Raw genomic sequence first — 24,176 nt, 5'->3', positions numbered from 1 at the left:
AAGTTGAGATATGCTGTGTGCACAGATTTGCCCTCATTAATGGCCTTTGTCACACTTTCAAAGAAATCCACCAGATTTAGCAGGCAGGATCTGCCCTTCACAAAGCCGAATTGGGTAGGATCCAGGGTTTGGAGGTCACCTATGTCTTTATTTATGAGGGTCATAATGATACGTTCCATGACCTTACAGATGAGGCTGGTCAAGCTTATGGGTCTGCAATTACCTGGGTCTGTTGCTAGGCCACCTTTGTGGAGGGAAATAACTGTAGCTGCTGTTCTCCATTTCACAGGAACAAACCCTGTGGTTAGGCTATGATTGAAAAGGGTACCTGGTGGTGATGCTAGTTCATGTTTTAGCCTATTAAGATGACAGCCTGGGATGTTATCTGGTCCCATGCAGGCTGTGTTCTTTGTCTTGGACAGGGCTTTGAGGACCTGCTCTTCAGATATGTAAGGTAGGGAGGTTGGGAGAGGGTTTGTTGTAAGTTAGGAGGGATAAGGGACTGAAATTTTCACCAAACCTATCCGCTAGCAGGTTCGTTATCTCTGGGGGGGTCAGTGTGTGTGAGACCATTGGCCACCAATTTTGCACATGTTTGGATCCTCTGCTTTAGGTTATGTACATAGCTGTAAGCAAGAATGTTTTTGGCAGTTTTCTCTAGGTTTCTCTCAAAAGAGTTTTTGGACAATTTGACAAGTTGTCTTATTTGCCTGTTATGGCTGAGGAGGGTGCTTTTCCATTGTTGGGTCTTTGTATTTGTTTTCTTGGACAGCAACAATATGCATTTATTGTAGAGATTGTTGCTGTTGGAAGTCCACCATAGCAACTTGATTTTACTTGGGGCTCTGGCTTTGATTCTGTCTGGTGCAGCCAAGTTTATACAGTTATGCAAGTGATTGTACAGGGATTTAGTGTAAGCTTCAGTGTAGTTATTACTTTCAACTTGGGGTGGGGCTTGGAATGCATTTATCCCTTCATCTAAGAAGGTATAGTTTGCCTTGGTGAAGTTGTTTAGTCTGATTTCACCCTTTGTGAGTTCTGGTGTTAGTGTCAGTTCGAAGGTGACTGATTTGTGTTCAGTTTTAACTAATGAGGAACAGAAAGTTGTGGCAGTGCATCTGTTTGACATGTTGTTGAGGACTTTATCTATAATGTTTGTTCCTCTTGTTGGGGTATGGACATTTTTCTCCAGGGGATTTGAATTCACAGTGTCAAACAACTTTTGTGCTAGCGAGTCTGGCCTAGAGTAGATAATTGAAATCCCCCATAACCAGTGTGTTTAGTAAAATTTGGATTGTCTTCAGTTTGGTTAAGTAGGCTTCATGAGTGTTGTGACCCATGGAAGGGAATCTATAACTGGCTAGGACTTGAATGGGAGCCTTACCCACTGTAATCTCCATCTAGAGTAACTCCATGGAGTTGTCCAGTCTGACTAGACGGGAGGCGAACTTAGCTCTAATACAGATTGAAACACTGCCTCCTTTGTTTTTCATACATTCCTTTTGCGGTCTAAAGGTGTGGAAGACATTGGTAGATTTTCAGGGCCAGGTATTCTCTGAGGCCTTAATGCAGGTTTCTGTGGCTGCACAGACATCTACATCTTCAAGTGATAGAAGTGCTTCCAGGGAGTGCAGTTTTTGGTTTAAGCTCCTAGCATTTAGCAGCATGACCCTTATTTTGTTCTGATTGGTTAATTTCATGTCGGTAATGTTGATTTTGAGACCTTGCCTAAAAAAGGCACTATGTGGGATGCAAGAGCTTTTGCCAGTAGTTGAAAGCCTAGTGCTGCCAGGTGCAAACCATCCCTGGCAAAGCAGTGAGGCTTGTCAACCATGGATTCCCAGGCAGACAGGAACTGGACCCCCTTGGAATGACACCAAAAACTAAGCCAAATATATATTTATAAATATATATATATATATATATATATATATATATATATATATATATATTATACACACACACATATATATATATATATATATATATATATATATATATATATATATATATATATATATATATATATATATGGAGAGAGAGAGAGAGAGTATACATACATGTATTAATATATATATATATATATATATATATATATATATATATGTGTGTGTGTGTGTGTGTGTGTGTGTAGCATATAGATATCGATATACATGTATATAGAGTGTCTGTGTATATAGGCATATATTAGCAAGTAACAGTCACTCACTGCAGGCAGTCTCATTAGTAAAAATACTATTTATGTTTACAAAATATGAAAGCAAGAAAGTTTTTCACTTACATTTTAGTGTTAGGTTCATAGGAGATTACTTGGCTAATGGCACTACAGCCCTTACAAGCCTAGCCCAATTTATACCGAGTTGCCCTAGTTGCTTGTGGTTAAGTGAGTGAAGTTTGCAGTGGTAAGAGTCTATAGTAATTAATACTGACTTCCTCTGTCCAGGAGGGACATGGGCTTCACCCCAGGAGTGAATCTGTGGTCGCCTATCCACTGATCCTGGTCAGGGAGGGGCTGTGCTTCATGTGAATTGGACGCTTATTCCAAAGAAGTGACAGTATCTGGGAGATGTATATATATCTTTCCAGCGTGACCTGTTCATGTCAGAGGCTAAGTTAAAGTTAGGTTGGTTAGTCCAGTTTTAAAACTTTTAACAGAATATCAAAATTCCTTACAGTTCTCGGGCATTACAGCTTTAAGGTCAACTAACTCACTATTGCTGCTCAGCTGGGCTGCTGATATTCCACAAGTAAATCCACAGCTTGGCTTTCGGTACTCCACAGTTAAATCCATAGTTAATCTCTAGGCACTTCACAACTTCTTGTGGGTGGTTTCTTGTCAAGAGACTCTATTCTTGGTTTTGAAAACTCCTTCTATGAGAGAATCACACATCCCTGTCTTTTTGTAACTGCAGGCCTTGTTTTTGTTAAAATAACTTCAGCAGGTGATTTACATTAAACTCTGATGCTACTTGTTTTGTTCCTGTAATGTGTTGTCACAATGTTTCATCAGTAAGTTCATGGAGCGGTATCTGGGTTAAATACCAGCATCTTAGAACAGCATTCGTGACATCATAGATAGCCAGTATGGCACTATGTATAGGTGCACTTGCACAGATATATTTCCATCCATCCTCAACCCCTTTTTCCCATTTTGCACATGGGGTCGGGGTGTCACTTCAACAGTGGCAATCATCTCAAGCCAAGGTTTACACCACTGGGTGGCTAGCCCTGCCACAATAGTACTTTCGTACCACTCACTCCACGCACACTCACACCTAAGGCCAGTTTAGAGTGTTCAATCCACATACTGCATGTCTTTGGAAATATGGGAGGAAACTGGAGCACGGGGAGGAAACCCATGCAATGTATAAATACTTCAGGCTTAAAGCAAAAATGTTACATGTTATTCTGAGTATTACAGTTGTCTGTTGCATTATTATTGCTTTTTGTCTGTTTGACAAGAGTATAAACGAATACTATAAGTGATTCAAAATTTTTCCAAAGAAGAGAAATTGGTTGTGTTGTTGTTTTCACCATTATGATAAATAAAAACCAGAAAAAACAATGAAATCCTGAGTTTTCTTTAGAATCATCAGTGTTTTAATAAAACTGAATGAACTTGCACACAGTAAGTGCTTTCATCCTAAGTGGACTTCATCAGATGGAGTGGAGAACCAAATTATTCATTAAAATAAAATACTTAAAACACCTCATGACATCTCAAAGTCAATTAGAAACTTTAATTAATGTATCAATGGTTTGTTCCTTAAAACAGTATTGAAATTAACAATTTTGATGTTGCAGTTGAATGTACAAGTATCTAACTGACACACAAAATGAAGTTTTTGTATAATTTATAAATGTAGAATGCAGAATATAAAGAACAAATCTATCGATGTACCTTTTTGTCTGGATTCTGTCTCAGTCGATGTTACTATAGACTATTCTTTTTATTTTATTTTTTTATGCATTTGCTAACCAAATAAGCCATCTGGATACAATGTTTCCTTTTCAGGGCAACTGAGGAGCACTTTCTGGCTTAGGAGAGTCACACAGTAAGGGATCAGATCGTGTATGCTTTGCTTACAGAAGCAGCTCAACATGTTTAGTGCCTTAATCCTTGTGCTGACAGCTTTAAGCCTGGGTTTAAAATGACTTTCTTATCGGGGCAGGTGATGTTGTGATGTTATCTGCCTAGAAGAGAGGTTTCTGCTTTTGTGATAAAAATAGACTTAATTTATTGGTGGCAAAAAAACAAAACAAAACAATCACTATTAATGTTGATTAAAGGGCGGCTGTGGTGGTGCAGCGGTTAGCGTTGCCACCTCACAGCAAGAGGTTCTCCGGTTCGATGATGGGGTGCCTTCTGTGCGGAGTCTGCATGTCCTCCCTGTGGTAGCATGGGTTTCCTCCCACATCCCAAAGACATGCTGTATGTGGATTGGACACTCTAAATTGGCCCTAGGCGTGAGTGTGTGCATGTGTGTGCCTTCTGTGGAAGTTTGGGCGCCGGGCTGGCAACTCGACACTGTAAAAACTCCACTGCCAATCATGAGCGGACAGGTGATCCGCTTTGGCGACCCCTAACTGGGAAAACCCGAAAGAAGAAGAAGATTAAATGTTGATTAAAATCAACATTTAAATCGGCTATGATGCAAATACTGAATATTGTTAAGAAATAAAATAATTTGGAGGTAGGATGTTTAGAAGAAGAAAGGAACACATCTCATAGTACTAAACACAATTTGCGGGAACAGTATTTGCAGAGTAATACTGAGGAGGAAGTGTGAGGTTTAGCAGAAAGGCAGGAACTGAGAATTTTATGTACTGTTGCAAAGAATGAAAAATGTTAACAAGAAAGCATGTATCTATACAAGGCAATGACAATAAAGGAAAGTTTTAAGATTTTTTTTTTGTTAATGTATGTGAACTCGTATCAGAAGTAAAAATGTGATGCTTTAACAAAGATATTGTGTCTGTAAGTCAGCGGTGTATTTAGCTTAGGAAGCATTTATTTCATAGTGATAGGAAGAGTGGTTGAGTAGACAGTAGAATGGATAACGAACACATGTTGTAATCTTGAATAATCTGAGTAATACGTAGTTGTATGTCCAGCCAGAGAAATTGTGAAGTAAATCATGATCATTATTCATCACATCTAGTCACATTTTATTTTTTAGACTATATTGTCCTCGAAACTGTTTGCAAGAACATTTCCATGGTGCCCGTGTAATTGGAACACGGTTTTATTCTGATGTAAGTTGCTTATTCATTTTGTTCATTTTATTTACGATATTAATGTAAATGGTTTTATAACACTTCATCACACACACACACACACACACACACACAGACACACACACACACACACACACACACACACACACACACACACACACACACACACAGACACACACACAGACACACACACACAGACACATACAGACACACACAGACACAGACACACACAGATGCACACACACAGACACAGACACACACACACACAGAGACACAGACAGACACACACACACACACACACACAGACACACACACAGACACACACACACAGACACACACACACACAGACACACACACAGACACACACACACACACAGACAAACACACACAGACACACACACACACACACACACACACACACACACACACACACACACACACACACACACACAGACACAGACACAGACACACACACATACACACACACACACACACACACACACACACACACACACATACACACACACACACACACACACACACACACACACACACACACACACACACACACACACACACACACATGTCAACTGTAAAAATCAAAACTGTTTGTGTATACAAAAACGTTTATAAGTTTGCTTTTAAAATTGATAATCAGATAAGCCCACTGAGAGAATGTCTTTTCAGAGTCTGTTTAAAACAGGTTTTAGCACATATATTAGTGTTAATTTTGTACATTTGTTTTAAGCCTTTCAGAAGCCAGTGTGGACATTTCTTTGTTTATTCGTTTGTTCAATTTTTCTGATGTCATTATCATGGTATTGGTGTGCAGGCTAAATCACAAAATCAGAGTTACACTGAGTTTGGGGTATCTCATTGTATAAATAATGAATTAAAATATATGTTATTGATATGGCACGTTATATCCACAAAACTTTATCCAATTTCTGCTGGATTTCACAATTGCCATTTCTGATTAAAATATGTTTTTCTGAGATTCTGTTTAATAATTTTTCAATTGACTTATTAGATGTGCCATGTGACATGATGTAAATTTCAAGCTACTTTAGCAGATCCAGCATCTAACTATTGTACAAGTGTTAGCCTAGTGGGTTCAAGTATGTCTGTAGATCGATGTGTACAAAAGCCATTTTCTTTAATTAACAGAACATACCTAGACTGATTTAGTGATAATACAGCTGATCTGACTGTTCAAAGTGTAGGCTTATGTGACAAAATAAGGATGTGACAAATGCAAAGGTGTAACATGAAATCAGGTAGAAAAGAAACACCACATGACTTCACTTTCTGTAGAAATTCCTGAACTGAACATTAAAGGTCTTGTCATGTCTGGCACATCTGAAAAGTTTACATTTAGTAATGAATCCATAACCTTTGACTGATCGAAAAATGCATGAAAAGTTGTTTTTTTTTAAATAATGATATACAATACTGGAATTAAAAAAGAATAAAGTCATTGATCTGTTACCCTAAACTAAAACAGGAAGACAGGAGTTGCAGATTTACATACAACTTAAAGGATGTATTATAGTGTGTGTGTACGTGTGCGTGTGTGTGTGTGTGCATGTGTGCGTGTGTGTGTGAGTGTGTGTGTGTGTGTGTGTGTGTGTGTGTGTGTGTGTGTGTGTGTGTGTGTGTACAAGACGCGTGTCTGTGTGTGTGTGTGTGAGAGACATGAAGACAGGGAAAGCATCACTGAATTTTTTTTTTCATCAATGCACTCTTTGCTGAATTTTATAACAAAAGAATTGTGTCTTAATAAAATATTGAGTCCAGAAATCTTGCCCAAGAGTTTGAACAACTGAGTCTTTTAAGTTATAAAACTTCATTTCTAAGCTCATTTGTGATGATGTACAACTTCAAAGTCTCTTAGACAACATATAATTACTACCCTTTACTGCTAGATAGTTAAACCCTATAAACTTAGCAGAGGACATTAGCAATGCTACTGAGAAAAAATGTGTACTATAGTAATTTGTAGACTTAGAACAGTCTCATGTAACTTAGCACTTAACTAGAAATCAAACCAGATGTAATTTTGATTATTTTTATCAATCTGTTATCCAGGTGAGGGGAGAGGTACATGGACTCATTTCATGCTTGACCTGGATACATAAAACAGCACATAAAATTCAAAGTAATGCATACAGCTCATTCAATACATTTTACTTACCTAAATACAGACAGACAACTTAAGACAGTCTGATAAATATATGGTTTATATTAGAACATCAAAGTTTCAAAACATCGAATGTTCTAATATCGACCCCTATTCAACGAAAGCTGAAAATATCGAAGCTGCAGAAAAATGAATTTTTTCCTAGGGAAAGAATTAGGTTGTCCATTTATGTTGCTTCGGTATTTTCAGCGCTGTGGTGGAAAGTTACTGGTCGGGTTCAGGTAAGTGTGTGATTGAGCATGGATTAGGTTAGTTAGGGTTAGGGTGTGGGTTAGGTAAGTGTGCGATTGTGTGGACATGAGGGTTAGGGCGGGGTAGGTGAGTTAGGGTTTGGGTGCGGTGAGGTGAGTATGCGATAGTGACGGACCTTAGGGTTAGGGTTTGGGTTAAGGTAAGTGGATAGTTAGTGGTGTATCTATAGTTTAGTGTAGGGTTAGGTGTAAGATTTTAGGTTTATGTGTGTGGATTGCTGTTTGTTTTGTGTGCTTGTGTTGTGTGTATGTGTTTTGGAACAGCAAATTTTTTCCCTAGGAAAAAATTCACTGTTCTGTATGTTCAATGTTTTTAGCTTTCGCTGAATAGGGGTCGATATTAGAACATTCAACATTTTGAAACTTCGATGTTCTAATATAGACCCATAAATATAACACATTTGAGACATTTTTGGATAAGATGTAACATGACAGCCTAACAGTAAACTTTTATTTAAGATAGAACAAATGTGTTAGTTTCATTTAAGTAATAAGTGAGCTAGATCATAGTAGCATTCAAAGTAAACACCTAGTAGCACGATTATAAAATACATATATTTTTTGCATGTTAACAGTTATAAACATAAAAAAACCTCTTAACTAAACTTAAACCCACCAAATTAGCAGCAGACAACCTCCCAAGTGAATACCTACAAATCGCAGCTGATGCTCTGGCCTAACCAGTATCCATCTTGATTAACCGATCTCTGTCAGAAAGTTACGTTCCCACACTGTGGAAAGTATCACATATAATTCCCCTCCACAAAGGCGGACCCTCCAAAGAACTAACCAATTACTGCCCCATAGCTATTCTCTCTCCACTCTCCAACACACTAGAGAGATGCATACACTCTCAGGTCTCAGACTACCTCCTTACTAACAACCTCCTTTCCTCAGCATGGTTTCCGACCAAACCATAGCACCACCACTGCCTTACTCTCCTTTACTAACACTATCCTTCAGCATAAAAACAATGGCTATCTCTCCTCTGCTACTTTCCTAGACCTATCTAAAGCATTTGACATGGTCCCACACAAACAACTTATCTCTGTCCTCACTAACCTATCCTTCTCACAATCAGTCACCAACTGGTTTCAGAGTTACCTGTCTGACCGCCAACAATCCGTTGCATGGCAGAATGACATATCTCCCCAACTACCTGTCTCCATAGGGGTTCCCCAAGGATCCATCCTTGGACCCCTACTCTTCTCTGTTTACACCAATAATCTAGCCTCTGCCACCAAACATGGCGCACTCATACAATACGCAGATGACTCGACCATCATCTGCTCAGCCCAGTCCCTACCAAAACTGCAAAACGTCACACAGGAAGCCTTTTCCTCTGTTGAAACATGGTTATCCGATGCCCAATCAATACTCAACCCAAACAAAACTAAACTACTCATCTTCCAACCCACCAAACATACTCAAAACAACTCTCACTTTAACATCACAGCAAAAGACAACACCACTATATACCCAACTGAACACACCAAATTGCTAGGAGTAGAAATAGACAATAAACTAAAATTTGACATTCACATATCCATGACCATAAAAAAAGTCCACAAAAAACTAGGAGCATTATACAGAAATAAGCAATTTCTCACTAAAGCAGCAAGGATTTCAATAGCAAATTCCCACCTTATCTCCACCCTACTTTATGCCTCTCCAATATATACCAACCTAAGACAATGTGATCTAAACAAGCTAGAGACCTGCTACAACAAAATCGCCAGATTCGCCACAGGGGCATCCTACCATAGTCACCACTGTCTCTCACTTGCTGAACTGGGCTGGCTTGAACTCCCTCACCTCCTTTAGTGGTATCAACTCTCACTCGCCCACAAACTAGGAAACCATCCACTAAATGTCCCATCCCTCCAGAATCTACTCCAACCCTATCGCACCACCAGACCACTAAGATCCAGCAACAAAAATCACTTGCAGATCACTAAAGCCAATAACTCTGCTGGTGAAGCACTATTCTCTTGCTCCATAGCCAAATTATGGAACTCACTCCCACCCACAATTGTCTACTGATGTACTATGTTCTTCATCTGTAAATATGTTGTAAGTAATTGCTATATTAAATTGTTAATCGCTATGTAATCCAATGTAACTACTGTCTGTTTATTTTACTGTGGAGCTTTTCTCCCCAGGCCTCCACTGAAAATGGACCTACGTCCAGTCGGACACTCACGGTCAACAAATTTAAATAAATAAATAAAATACTGATGGGTTTATTTTGGATCCCTATTGAAATGTCTGCAATCAAAATGCTGAGTGCCAACAAGCCAAAAAAAAAAGACCGAAAACAGGAGAAGAGCGAATTTCAAAAATCATTCTTCTCTTTTAAACTTCTTTTTGCAGGGTGGGCAAGTCTCCCATAACCCTCAAACTTATATATACCAACTCCAAGATAGCCACACCTCAGAGAAAAGGGAATCTTTCTAGAAATAGCATCTCAAACTTTGCATATGTATAAGTCTGTTTTTTGGACTTTCAGTTTATGTATATCAGGACTCTCTATAGCAGGTCCCGCCATTTCAAATGGTTACCATTTATTTTACTATAATCCCTGAAGCATTTGCATTTGTGTTCTTTAAAGATATATTCCTTTACTTTGGAAGCCTTGTACAGATTTCCAGTTCGTGATTTTGGTGGGAAGCTGTACAGTACACTATTTAGTCATCATGGGAGTCTAAAACAAAAATGTTCATCCCTGTGTAGAATCCCTAACACTATTTCAGTTGTTTTCAGGATTTATGCTTTTGTTGCAACCTCCTCACACTTGATAGGGTTCTGTTTTATAACTTGAAAGTCCACTTAATATTACAAGTGACTTTTTTCTTACTTTTACCAATAAAGTGTATTCAGCTAAGGCAATGTCTAGTCCTGAGCAGTTATTTTTTGGGACCATATGTAATAAACAAGATAAAGTGATGTGTAAGTAGTTTGTCAGGCTTCATGGTTATCCTGAATCTGCATAGATGCAAGGTATGTGTCCAGTAGCTCAGACACGTGTGTGGTTGTTACTGTCCTTAGGCAGGTTATGATGAAAAGAAGGAAGTGTCTGACATTTGCCAGCCTACACTTTCAACAACAAACAGGTTATCCAGGAATCAGGTTATTCAGTCTGATTAGTAGAAATGCTAACTGTGTGATACTGTGGAAAGTCAATTTGGCAATATCCTGCTCACTTCCTTGTGGTATATAAACCCAGTACTGAGCTTGCATTAGATCGCCTGGAATCCCTCTTGTTCTTTAGACGTAGATCTGTATACATTCATTGCTGACTTTCATTTAGGTCCTCATGTGCTACATTATCCAGACACAAAACTGGACCAGTATGCTTTTGACTATGCAGTTAAGAAGGCATTGCTTCAGGACAGTGACTAGTTTTCTGTATCGTAATCAGCTTTAAACACTGAAAGCTTTTCCTTGAAGATGGGTATGGCTAAAAGCCTGTTTGCCACTCCCCACCCACAATAATGACTAGCACATTGGGTGGAAGTGCTGTTTTAAACCATTGTCATGACTAGCATTAAGAATATCTTATTCTCCAACATTTTTGCCTATAACTGTTTTCCCATTAGAGGCAGAGTACGGTGATTAAGGTTTTTACTCTCCACCCAAGCTCAAGAACAGAAAAAAATCTTAGGCTGAGTCGTAACCTTAAACATATGCAACAAACTTAGCACTCATGACAGTGAAACAGACTTTAGTACTCTTAATAATATGCTTAGAGTGGCGGCCAACACATTTGTGTGGCTGCAGCCATTCACCTCCATTTATCAGATTCATATACAACCTGGCTTTGCTCAACTGTATAGATTTATTCCACTACATATATCCCATTTCAGGGTCTGCAGTTCTGCTAAAGTAGCATTAAGAATCTGCATTGGCATGTGAATTGTATAGAAGATCATCAAGTGAAGGCCATCATTTTAATGGCAGCAAAGTGCACATAAAAAGAGTCACACACACTGATGTGATGGAGGCATGAAGGACACACGCACACACGCACACACACACACACACACACACACACACACACACACACACACACACACACACACATATTATAGTCCATGTCCTCAATGTTTCTCCTAGTAATGAAACCCAGAAATGTGCTGTTTGTTTAAAGTTCAGGGTATTGATGCGGGATGTGGGAAGAATTTGAGTTCCAGATAGCTTATTAATTAATAAGATCACCTTCTCATATCTCAAGGGTCTGGATTTCAGGGCTGACCTCTTGTCCTTTTTATCTGTGAAATTTGCATGATCTCCTAGAGTCTATGGGTTTTTTCTGTGCTTTGTTTTCTTTGTGTTTCCTTAAAAAATGCTAGTTAATTGGACACACTAAACTGTCATATAAATATACACACACTTAACATACTGCATTCCCCGTTCTCTTTTGCCTGGGCAATAGCTCAAAAGAGTCTAAGGACCAGTCCATTTACTTGGTTAATATATGCCAAATAAATACGTCCAAGTGGGATAGAGCTGAACCCAACAAACACAAGTTTAGTTGCAATGATTTTTAGGCTTGATACTTCCCTGAGTTTAATAAAAGTCTCGTCACTAAGAGCAAAACACTGTTCTACATCCATGCCCATTGTTGCTTAGTAATCTCAATACAAACCAATACAGTTAAGTAGGGTGTTCTTTGCAAATTCTTGGTAATTTACCAGCTTTTGAACATAGCATGATCATGGCGTAATGGTCAGTACAAAAAAATAACAAATGGAGGCATCTCTGCCTGGTATCGTTAGGATCAGTGAACGCAAAACTGAGACACTGATTACAAACCTATATCTAGGTTAGACAACAAATGTGTGTCTCATTTTATGAAGACAGATGTAACACATATGTGATCGATGACTGTAAAGAAGAAATCAAACTCAAAGGTGTCAGAGGCACTTTTCATGTCTGATTGGAGTGTTGTTGCTGAGATGACATGACCTGAGTGAAGAAAGCAGTTCCAACCATTACATTTGTATCTTACCTGGAATCTTATGGTCAGAATTTAATAGTGACTTGGAATGACATTTCTCTAGGTTGTCCTTTAAGTCCAGGCTTATGAGCATGGTAATTACAGCCTTTCAGACTGGTACTGGTGTATAGCTTTCCTTGCCTAAGTGCACTGCATAGGGTCTGATAGTCCCTGTGATAATTAATCTGTGTATGTCAGTATGTAGCTTATCCATTCTTGGGGATTTATTACCCTGCAAATTATGAATGGTCACAATGGGGACATCCAGGCCATACCTTTCTGCCAGGTCAGGATGGGGATTCTTGCAAAAACTGGTGGAGTAAATATTGCTTTGCAACTTGTGAGACTTTGGATCTTTATATGAGAAGTAAGCATTGGAGACATGTCTTATTTTGACGGGGTGACTGGTATTCTTGCTGTCTGCCTTTAAGATAATTGTATAACCCTATATTTTTGTTTTACTTTTAGTCTGTAGGATTGTGTACTTTCCACCCTGTCCAAAAAATGTCAGTAACTTTTTTCTGAGCCTCACTGCAGTCAAGGTAGCTGTTGATGTATTACACATCCTAATTTCCTCCAGTACTAACAATCCACTTTGATTATGCTACCCTAAGTCTCCTCCAAGATTCATCTTGTGGTCTTGGAGATTTTTCAGGTTTCTCTCCAGATCTGATGGCCTGTGCCTCCTGTCTTTCTTTCTACCTGCCACATTAATTATTTGGCCCTGAAGCCAACATGTGGATTTCCCTCTAAATATCCTTCCTCTCAGTGAATCTGTTTTTTGGACTCATTCCTGACATTTTCCTCTCTATCATCAACCCATAACAACACCAGATCAAGGTGCCTGTATCCAGACTGTTCACCTCCTTGGAAACATTTTAATGCCCTTTAAAACCATCATATCATCATCATATGATTATAATCATATATCATATCATCATTTTACTGTGTATTTTGATCTTTAGCCATACTGCAGTGTCATTCAGAAGTTGTACTATATTGTATTCAGATTTATATATTCTAATTGTGGCACTTTGCATTTATTTTCCCTTTGTGCTTTGTATACCCTAAATGTTGTTTTCTATGGTGCTTTGTATTTCCAAATGTTTTTTTTTTGGAACTTTCCTCCCTGGGCCTGCACTGAAAATGGGCTCTGCTTGGCCCAGCGGACTTTCCCGGTAAACAATACTTTGCCGTTGCATGCAGCTACTAGTGCTGATCTTAGCAGACATATGAGAATTGTTTGAGGTAATCAATTTTACATCTAATTGTATGCAATAAAAAGTAAAATTCCCGAGAGTCAAGAAAAACAATGAAAACCCCTCCAGAAATACTAACCCAAGTACAAGGCAACTATTTTATGCTGCTTAGTTGACGTGTATGCTCTGTTTAGTCTCTTGTTTCCAGTTACATTGAAATCCTCTGCCCTGCAAATATACAATTAAAATCTTTGTGCAAAGTTCAGACTCTAATATGAGATGAGTAAATCTCTTCCTAAGGGGGTTACACACAAGGTCAAAAGACACGCATTTGCAATCTCTCCAAGAGATGACTATAATCTCACGCTAGGCCATGACTAATTGCAAGAAGATTCCTTCCTGCCCCACTACTCTGTGTGTTACTGGATGATGCAACTAGTAACCCTTAGGCCTTGCCTATGTCATATCTTCTGCCTTATGCTGAGTTACCTGGACTAGAGCATTGTCATTATACAATCTCTTCAGTTTATCAAAAAAGCAGCCTACATGTAATAGGGACCCCAGCCCACATGTATTACTGGATATGACTCTGATGAACTCAGATCATCGTCCTTCCATTGCACAAATGTCCATTTATCTACTAGTATGAATGTAAGCTATAAATACCAACCGATGTGGCTAATGCACAGAAAAGTACTTATTTTCACTAGATGGCAGTTTGAGAATAGGGACCCTTAAAGATACAGTGTTTCTCCTTACTGCTGATTGCCTCTTTTTTGAGGGAGGAGGCACTGGTTTATCCATCTTAATCACAGGTGATTGCCTCATTAGAATCTTTTTTAATGATATGTCTACTTTTTTAAAGGAAATTTTAACAGGGTTGTAGCCCTTTGGGTTATTTGTCTAAAGTGCTGTTCTACTTTGTCAAGGGTTTGTTAAATTTGCAGAGCTGGAAATATAATAGTTTCTTTGGTATCTATATATTTTTTTAATTTCACCAAATATGGCACTGATACTTACTATATCAGATAATAAATGAAGGGAATGACCCTACAATATCCTTTCTGCTTTGCAACCAAAAACCAAACCCCCCTCAAAAATGTAGTAAACACAAATCCACATGAAAACTTGTCAGTCCAGGGCAGTAGAGTAATGACAAGATGTCAGTCCAAGGTGACCATCTGTGTTTATTATACATTTAAGGTTTTGTGTTTATTACCTTATTGTACTGGCTTAGACTGATGTTTTCATCTGGATTCCTGCTATGCAACCAACAAATATGTATCACCCCAAATAGTGAAAACCAGGGTCGTCTTCTCAGTGAAGTCCAAAAGATGCATACTTTGCTGCACTGTTGGGTCAGTTGGTCGGTAGGTATTTCTTCTGGATATCTGAAGTGCCATCTCAGTTCTGTCGGTGTGGTGAAGCTGGTCCATGCTGTAAGCAGATTTAGAACAAATATCACAGGGCTTTGATCGACCTGTCTTCCAGAGTCAGTGAACATTATTTCTTTAATTTCATAACACAGACATTTTTGAATGTTATAAATGTATAACCAGAGCCATCAGACTAATCCTCAAAGTTAAGTAAACACCCTGGTGGATGTACAGAGTGAAATGTTGATACAACACTGGAGCTGGACATACTCGCATACTGTCCTGTACCTGGAATACTCCGAATACCTTTTTAAGATTTTTTTTTATTAATTTAACATATTAACTATAGCTATATATATGGATCTACTTGAAATTGTCGAAGTACCGTACCATGTTGTCATCTCCCATAATGTTGCATTTACAAAACTTTGAAAGTTGATTACATCTATTGCTGTAATGTCATAAATGGTAAGTTTTTAATGGTGTAGTATGTGAAAGCTGTGGTATCAGTTTAAGAAGTGTTGTCCTGTGGTGAAGAAATATGGCGGACCTTACATTTAACACTGTTGAACAGTTTTTAGGTTGTATAGTGAAACTTTACAGGAAAATGGTAAGTATAATGAAACTTTATAGTAAAATGGCAAGTTTTTATTGTTGGAGGTTAAATTTATCTTCATAAAAGAAGTTGTGTTGGTTTTGAAGTGCCGAAGTGACTTGGAGAGGAAGTATGTATGTTGTAAGTATTTAGCTATTTTATGGACTGAATGGTGCATATTTGTGAACTTATTTGGGCATTCCATGTGGAGATTGCGGTATTGTGGGGATCGGGAAATTTACCTTTTCTCCACTGTATGCGATCTCAGAGTTTGTATATTTAATTTGTAGGTTGTGTGGGGGGGTGTAGACCTCCACATGGGGTGTGCAGGTGGGCTTGACTCCCTGGAAAGACATTTAAAGTTTGTGTTTACTTCTAGTGTTTGATTTGGAGAAAGTTGTATGCATTGGAAAATTCAATGCTTTGGGCTTTACTGTTTTGACTTTTTGATGTTTTGGGCTTCAATGTTTCGACTTTTCATTGTTTTGGTGTTGCGATGATTTGGTCTCTATGATTTGTTGTTCGATTTTGTAATTTGGTATTATGAAGTGGCTCCATATATATATATATATATATATATATATATATATATATATATATATATATATACATGCGCACACACACACACACACACACACACACACACACACACACACACACACACACACACACACACAAAGAAAAGAAAAAAAAATCCAAGTTTACATACTGTTATATATTGATAGGAGTACATTGAGTCATCAAGATAATCTTATACAGTTAATGCATACAGAATCTTGATATTTCAGTAGCAACATTTCAAGATTATCCCAACCACTAAATGTATTAGTATGATTTATAGATCTTATTATGTTCATTTTTTTCAGTTTTCCATAGAATTGCTGTTGAATTTAAAAATTCTTTGAATGCAGGAACTAAGTTCAATTTCCAGCCTTTTGTAATAACTTTTCTAGCAACTACCAAAGGAGCCCAAATAATTTTTTGTTCTTTGGCTTTTACAGATAGAGGAAGTAGAACATTCATTAGTATTACTGCTCTACTTAAAGAACAATTATCAGACCATAACCCCAAAAACACATACTTATCTCTTCCCAATTTGCTATTAGTTTTTCACAATCCATAAACATGTGTATCCAATAGATTTTATATCTTTACTACATCTCCAACAAAGGAAGAAGACATTTCATTAAACTTAGAGATTTTTTTAGGGAGTAACAAAGATTATTTGAATGTATGTCCACATAAGAACTTTCCAGTGTAAACTTGAAGAAGTTTGACTAGCTGATTAGTTTGACTAGCTGATTTAAGTAGAGGAGTTTTTTTCTTACCATCTTCTGAGCCACTCAATCCACTACTATCCTAAAAGTTTCAGAATTTTGCATCAACATTATTATTATTATTTATAATTAACTTGTATAGCTTGAACAAACTTCCTTTGTATGTCAGTCTACCTTCTATAACAACATTCATATATTAATATAGTTCTGTAATAGTGTTCTGTTTCTCTTCACTTATATTATCCATAAATTCATTTAATTTCTTACTGATGGATAATATTAACTGGTTAGCAGATTCATCCAATTCTTTCATTAAATATTGTGGGGACTTAGCTTTTCCTTTTTCAAAGCAATCAGACCATAATATTAATCCATTACTTTTTAGTAAATTCATTTTAACATTGTTCTGAGTTTCCTTAAATCTAGAGGTATGTGCAATGGGAAAGCACAAACAAATTCTCATTTTGATATTAATGGAGTTTTAAAAAGATATTTCTTAACTGTTTTTAAGAATTGATTCATATTTGCAGAGTCTAAAGATTGAAATGAATTTCCTTCTAAGGTAAATTTTGTTAACCAGATGAAAGGATTATTATATATTTATAATGTGTCATCTTTATAAACTTATAAGAATTTAGTATAATATTCTCCTGGATGTTTTTTTCTTTGACCAGTATAAGTTGAATCTCTCCAGAGTATAAGAGAGTTAAAACATGCAGCAATAGAACAAGATTCTACATCTGGGAAGTTAATACCATCATACTCTCATAACCTTATATGATTTCTATAAGCAAATCTTGACTTCTTAGGATACCATAAAAATGAAGTTAACATTTTTCCATTTTCTTTAATTTTTTGTCAGGTATTAAATGTACTGAATACACTATATTATATATCTTCTTTCTTCTTCGTCTTTCGGCTTTTTCCCAGTTAGGGGTTGCCACAGCAGATCACCTGTCCACTCATGATTGGCAGGGGAGTTTTATGGTGCCGAGGTGCCAGCCCAGTGCCCAACCTTCCACAGAAGGCACACACACACACACACACACACACACACACACACACACACACACACACACACACACACACACACACACACACACACACACACACTCACACCTAGGGCCAATTTGGAATGTCCAATCCACCTACAGCATGTCTTTGGGATGTGGGAGGAAACTGGAGCACCCAGAGGAAACCCACGCAACCACAGGGAGGACATGCAGACTCCGCACAGAAGGCACCCCAGCCGAGAATCGAACCAGAGAACCTCTTGCTGTGAGGCGGTAACGCTAACCGCTGCACGACCGTGGCTGCCCGAATGCACTATATATATATATATATATATATATATATATATATGAATAACACTAACCTAGCCTCAAAAGTAAAAAAAAAAATATTCATTACAGTTTTTAATAAGTAACACTTCTTCAATTACTTTTTCAAAATCATTAATAAACTCACTCACATCTTGATAGATTTTTTTTACTTAAATATTTTAGTTGTTTTCATTCCTAGTTATATTTATATTTAAACTTATTTAACACTAATGTTTCAGTTTTATTATTACATTTTAGCAGCTATACTTCTTGTAACTTACCAATTTTCTCAGCTATTTCTTCATTCAAATTATTTAAATCTCCTATAGTTAGTAAAATATCATCTGCAAAAAGCTGTAGTTTAGACTGACAATCTCTATTAATTGAAATTCCATCACTTTTTTCATTGTTTCTTATACTGTTAGTTAAGGATTCGATAACTAATATAAACAGTAAAGGGGACAAGGGACACCCTTGTTTTGTGCCTTTGTTTAAAGTGCATGCTTGAGAAGTGTAGGACCCAATTTTAACTATGCTTTGGAGTATATATACAGTTTTTTAATATTTCAGTAAACAACTCTGGGAATGCAAAGCTTCTAAAGTTGTAAACAAGTAATTCTAATCTACAGAATCAGAAGGTCTCTCGATATCTAAGTTAATTAGGGCCAATTTCTTGTTTGTTCTTCTTGCTAAATCTAGGCTAGTTGCTACCCTTTTTATATTATTGCAGGTTAATATATTGACTGTAAATCATGTCTAATCTTAATTAATTTATCAACTATATGTATTAATCTTGTGGCATAAGTGGCAGTGCATATTTTATAGTCTTCATTTAATAATGAAATCAGTCGGTATTAGGAAACTAACTTATAATCCTTTCCTTGTTTAAGTATAGGTGATATTACAGAAAATTTCTGTGAGGGAAGGAATTATTTTGTCACTCTGAATTATCCTGAAAATGTCAGTCAGTAGTTCTAAAATATGGAATTATATTGTCTGTTTCCTTTAAGTAATTAAACCATCTAATCCTGGAGCTTTACTATTTCTATATGTTTTAAAACTTCTTTAACTTCTATCATGGCAGTATGGTTATTCAACAGAGGTATTTGTTGGTCATTAAGTTTATTAGTAACATTTTCCTTTCAGTTGTTAATTTTGTAATCATTAGGATTATTATTTTCATCTTAAGATCCTTGTTGATTTTTTTTTAATACTAAGCATTTCCTCTATCTCTGAAGTAAGCGTATTAGTGAGAGGATTTTGGATATTGTTGATTTGTGCCTTTTTGATTAACATCTTATTTCTTATTAGTTAATCTACGTAGATTTTTGAATTCATCACATAACTATGCAGTTTTATTTTTTCTAAAGCTATCTCCATTTTATGCATTAAAACTGATATTTTGTCATTCATTTTAATGACTTCAGTGTTATTGAATTTCTTTGTTGTTCAAACCTCACTTTGTGTATTCCATATCGTATTTCTAACAAATCTTTATCACACTCTTTCATTTTATTACTAGCTCATCTTCCCATTCTATCTTTAATGTGCATTTTAAGAAGTCCCATAGTATGACTTTACTAACCTGACTGTTATAATTCAAAGATAAAACATGTTGATTTGTCCCTTAAGGTAAATCATAAACTTTTTTAATTTTGTCATATGTACTGGGATTCTGTAAATAATCTGAAATTTCCTTAAATCCATTACTATATTAATACTTAATGCATTATGAGCATATAAAAGGCAAGGAATAGATTTAAAATAATTCACTTTATTAGGTAAAAATGAGTGAGGAACAATGACATCATATGCTTGTACTAGCAAATCAACTAAATTATTACTAATCCATCTAATTAGTGCTGTGGCTGTTGCCAGTATTTTAGCTTTCTTATGTTCACTTGTATCTTCTGTACTTGATATTCACTTAAAATACCCTGCTAAAATTAAACTACCCTTTCACTGACTTTGCAGTAAGTTTAAGTGATCTTTAGCCACTCTTGCACCTATCCCAGGGATCTAGTAAAAATTAGCTAGTGTATAGAGTTTGCCATTATATTTAATTATTATAAATGTATACATTCCTTTAGGATCATTAATGTATTCCATGACTTTAGGCATTACAGTGGATTTTCTCCAAAGTATACCAGTTCCTCTCTTTTTGTTAAAAGAAGCAGATAACATTTCATAAGCTAAGTTATTTAAGAATAACTTGCAAGAAAGTAATAATTTTCAAGAATATGTCACCTCTATTTAATTTTAGATATGTCCTTAATGGTTTAATTTTGTTGCCATTATTTAAACTATTTACATTAAGAGCTAGACAATTAAAACTACCCATACTGTCTATTTGAAAAAGATTTATTTTAAGATATGACACATTTATCCACCATATTAATTTAATTATATATAAGACTCTAATGCATTCCTCCGACACTGTCTTAACATTACAGATTTTTTTGAATTCTTCCTTTATACAAACTAAACCACTAAATCTCAAAGCAACAACAAGAAAGTATTGTGCTCTCTACCTACCAACACCTAAAAATTAATTTAAAAAACTAGTTAAAAGCCACTTTGACTTAACAAATAATTAATATAATATTATATATAGGTCAACATAATAAGAGGCTATTGATTTAGTAATATATATTTGTCATTTAAAACTGTCCCTCCATCATTATATAAACACTTAATCCTTTTCTATTAATCACAAATGTTAAATAATCCAAAATAAATAGTATAATAATCCAACAAATAGTATATGATATACCTATTTATGTTATAGTAGTATAGGTTACCCATTAAATATTCCACAATTATTTGCACATTTAACAATAGTATAACTAGCTCTCTAAATAAATAAGTATAACAGAGTGGGACCTGAAGAGATACAGATATCTGTAAACTTACAGCTCACAGATAATCTTGTCATACTAAACTGTAATACAGAAAAGAAGTCAATGTACATATATGTTTGTCATGTCAAAAGACACACTCGTTTTATAGCTGTAACAAAAAGCTCTGAATTAGTTTTTAAAATGCAAGTGTCTGTTTCTAAAATTTCTGTAATACTCTTTTAACACATCACCTATCACAATTGTGACACCCCCCACACTGGCCCAGTCATCAAGGAGCCTCAATCCTCACCATTGGCAACAGTCAGGGGATGTACACACTGGGAGGATGACAAGTATACACTCAGTAAAGTGCAATGTCCCTTAAGAGCACACAGAGACCACAGTCAGTATGGGGCTGGTTTCTCCCTCTTTTCCCTGATCCCCAATAAGACTCTGCATTGGACAGCTATAGAGTTGTGATCTCAGCTGAGTGACCAAGCCAAAACCTCCAGCACCTTCCCTGTCCAACTGGTGCTTCATGCCCCTGCCCAAGTAGCTGACACACACACACACACACACACACACACACACACACACACACACACACACACACACACACACACACACACACACACACACACACACTCACTCTTTGAGGTTTGATTTATATACAAACACATATGCATACACTCCTGGGAAAGGATGGCACAGGTTTACTAGCTATGCCCCCTTCTGTCCAGACTATAAAGTAGTTTCCACTGCCACCAACCACTCTCATCAGCTACTTTTAAGGCCCATAACAAAGGGTGTCCTGTCGTACTGTGTAATGTTGCTATTAATCCAAATGGTGATTTGACCAAGAGCAAAGCTATTTAGGAGTGGCCTGTGCAGTGTCGCCAGACAGATATGCAAGTACACTAAGAGCTTAAATATGTCTCACAAATATAATAAAAATATATAAATAATAAAAAGAACAAGGCAGTACTCAGTACACAAACACAGTTACTTCAGAGTTCAAAAATCGCACGAAGTATTTAAAATATTGCAGGACGGTCTCAAATAAATAAAGAAAACATCTAAACTAATCTTTACTATATTCTTAACTATATCTAAAGGACTTACTATGCCCTTAACAAACTTGCTTACAGCAAGTCAAGTACAGCTATAGTAATGGTGAGTGGATGTTTCCAAGTCAAAGACAAAATACAAAATCACAGTTTCTCTCTGAGAGCGTTCTTAAATTAATATCAAATGTTACTGCTGGGTTAGCTTGGATGACATCACTGTTTGTCACCTGACTTCATTTCCCAAGCTAAACCCCTTATTGTAGCATTTGACATCTGTTTGTGAAAAATACATTGCCTTCAGAAGTTTACAGTTTCTAGAAGACATGAAACAATAAAACATTTAGAAAACAATGCAGAAGGCACCCTAGTTCTAAACATCCTGTCTCCTTGCTGCATTGAAATTAACCTTTATAGCACAGTCATAAAACAATTTAATTTCAACTTACTTTCTTAAAGTTTTGCAAGTTAACTCTGTATGTGCCAGTTTCTACTATTAAAACATATACATTTGCAAAGGTATATAGTTCCAGTAGGGTACACTGTGGACACACCCTTAAAGTTCAGTAGTGTACAAACCCTGTTCAACACACACTTCTGTACCAGTAGTTTAATATACACATAACATATAGTTCTAATACATTTGGTAACACAAGACATTGCATCATGCTGGTATTCTCAAATGACATATAACTATTTACAAAATTCCAGATAGCAGGGATGGCAGTATTTCTTCTGTCACGCGTCTATATAAATGATATCAATATTCACAAATGACATATAATTATTTACAAAATTGCAGCTGGCTGGGATGGCAGACTTTACCCCCCCAAAAAAACTCAAGCTAGTTTTTCAAGTGGGAGGTTGGCATAACAGATAAGGTGTTTACCTTACAAATGCAAGGTGCAGGGTTTGATTCTCACATGGGGTAATTGGCTAGACTTAAAATGGTCCATAAGGACAGTTAGCCTAGTACTAATCTATGAACCTATGAACCTAAGTAACCCTTGAGAAATGTTGCTTTAGAGGGTTGGGCCTGGCTGGGAATACCTTACTCCATTCCCTGTCTTGAGATTCCAGCTGCCTTGGCATTGCTGACCCCAGTACAATGCTGCACTGTCCCATCATATGGATACAACCCTAGGCTCCACTGCTAGCCATAGATCCCCCTCGGACTCCTCCTGCCGTGTACTGCAAATACTTACCACAAAGTCCTCCCTATCATAGTATGGTTTCATCATGTTAACATGGTAAAATTTGTTTCCCTGCATCGTGCCTAGCAGTTCTGCCATGTAGTTTACTTCACTGACTTTTTTTACCACCTGGTAGGCTCCCTTCCAAGCTGTTTGCAGCTTGTTGTGTCTGACAGGAATGAGAACCATTACCTGCTGCCCTACAGTATACTCTCTAGCTTAAGCATTCCTGTCATACCAAACATTGTTCTGCTGTTGGGCTTCTGCCATCTTCTCCTGGGCCAAGCCTCTGAGTTGCCTGTGCCTTGGCCTGAAATTTAGGGCATATGCCACAACAGACTCCTTGTGGGATTCACACTCACTATCCCACTCATTTCAAATCAAATCTAGAGGTCCCATCACCCTATGCCCATACAGCAACTCAAAGGGTGAAAAACCTGTGGATTCCTGGGAAACCTCAATGTAAGCAAACAGATGGGGCAAATATTTGTCCCAGTCCCTCTTAAACTGGTTGCCAAATGCCCATAACATAGACATGAGCATAGAGTTTAACCTGTCATGAAAGACCATTAGTCTGGGGATGGTAGCGGGTGGACTTTAAGTACTTCAGCCCACAGTATTT

General features: G+C 37.0%; 1 protein-coding gene across 1 annotated transcript in view; it reads left to right on the top strand.

Annotated features, from left to right (window-relative positions):
* CRISPLD1 (cysteine rich secretory protein LCCL domain containing 1) overlaps nucleotides 1–24,176 on the top strand; it is a 694,545-nt gene that overhangs the window by 469,558 nt on the left and 200,811 nt on the right. Inside the window, exon 13 of the mRNA XM_044065835.1 lies at nucleotides 5,181–5,256. Coding sequence (XP_043921770.1) covers nucleotides 5,181–5,256 — 76 coding nt within the window. The remainder of the gene's footprint in view (nucleotides 1–5,180; nucleotides 5,257–24,176) is intronic.

The sequence above is a fragment of the Protopterus annectens genome, chromosome 3.part0 (genome assembly GCF_019279795.1).
Source record: "Protopterus annectens isolate FY-2018-M chromosome 3.part0, PAN1.0, whole genome shotgun sequence".
In the NCBI taxonomy this organism is placed as follows: Eukaryota; Metazoa; Chordata; order Ceratodontiformes; family Protopteridae; genus Protopterus; species Protopterus annectens.
This window is presented reverse-complemented; position numbering and strand designations above follow the sequence as displayed.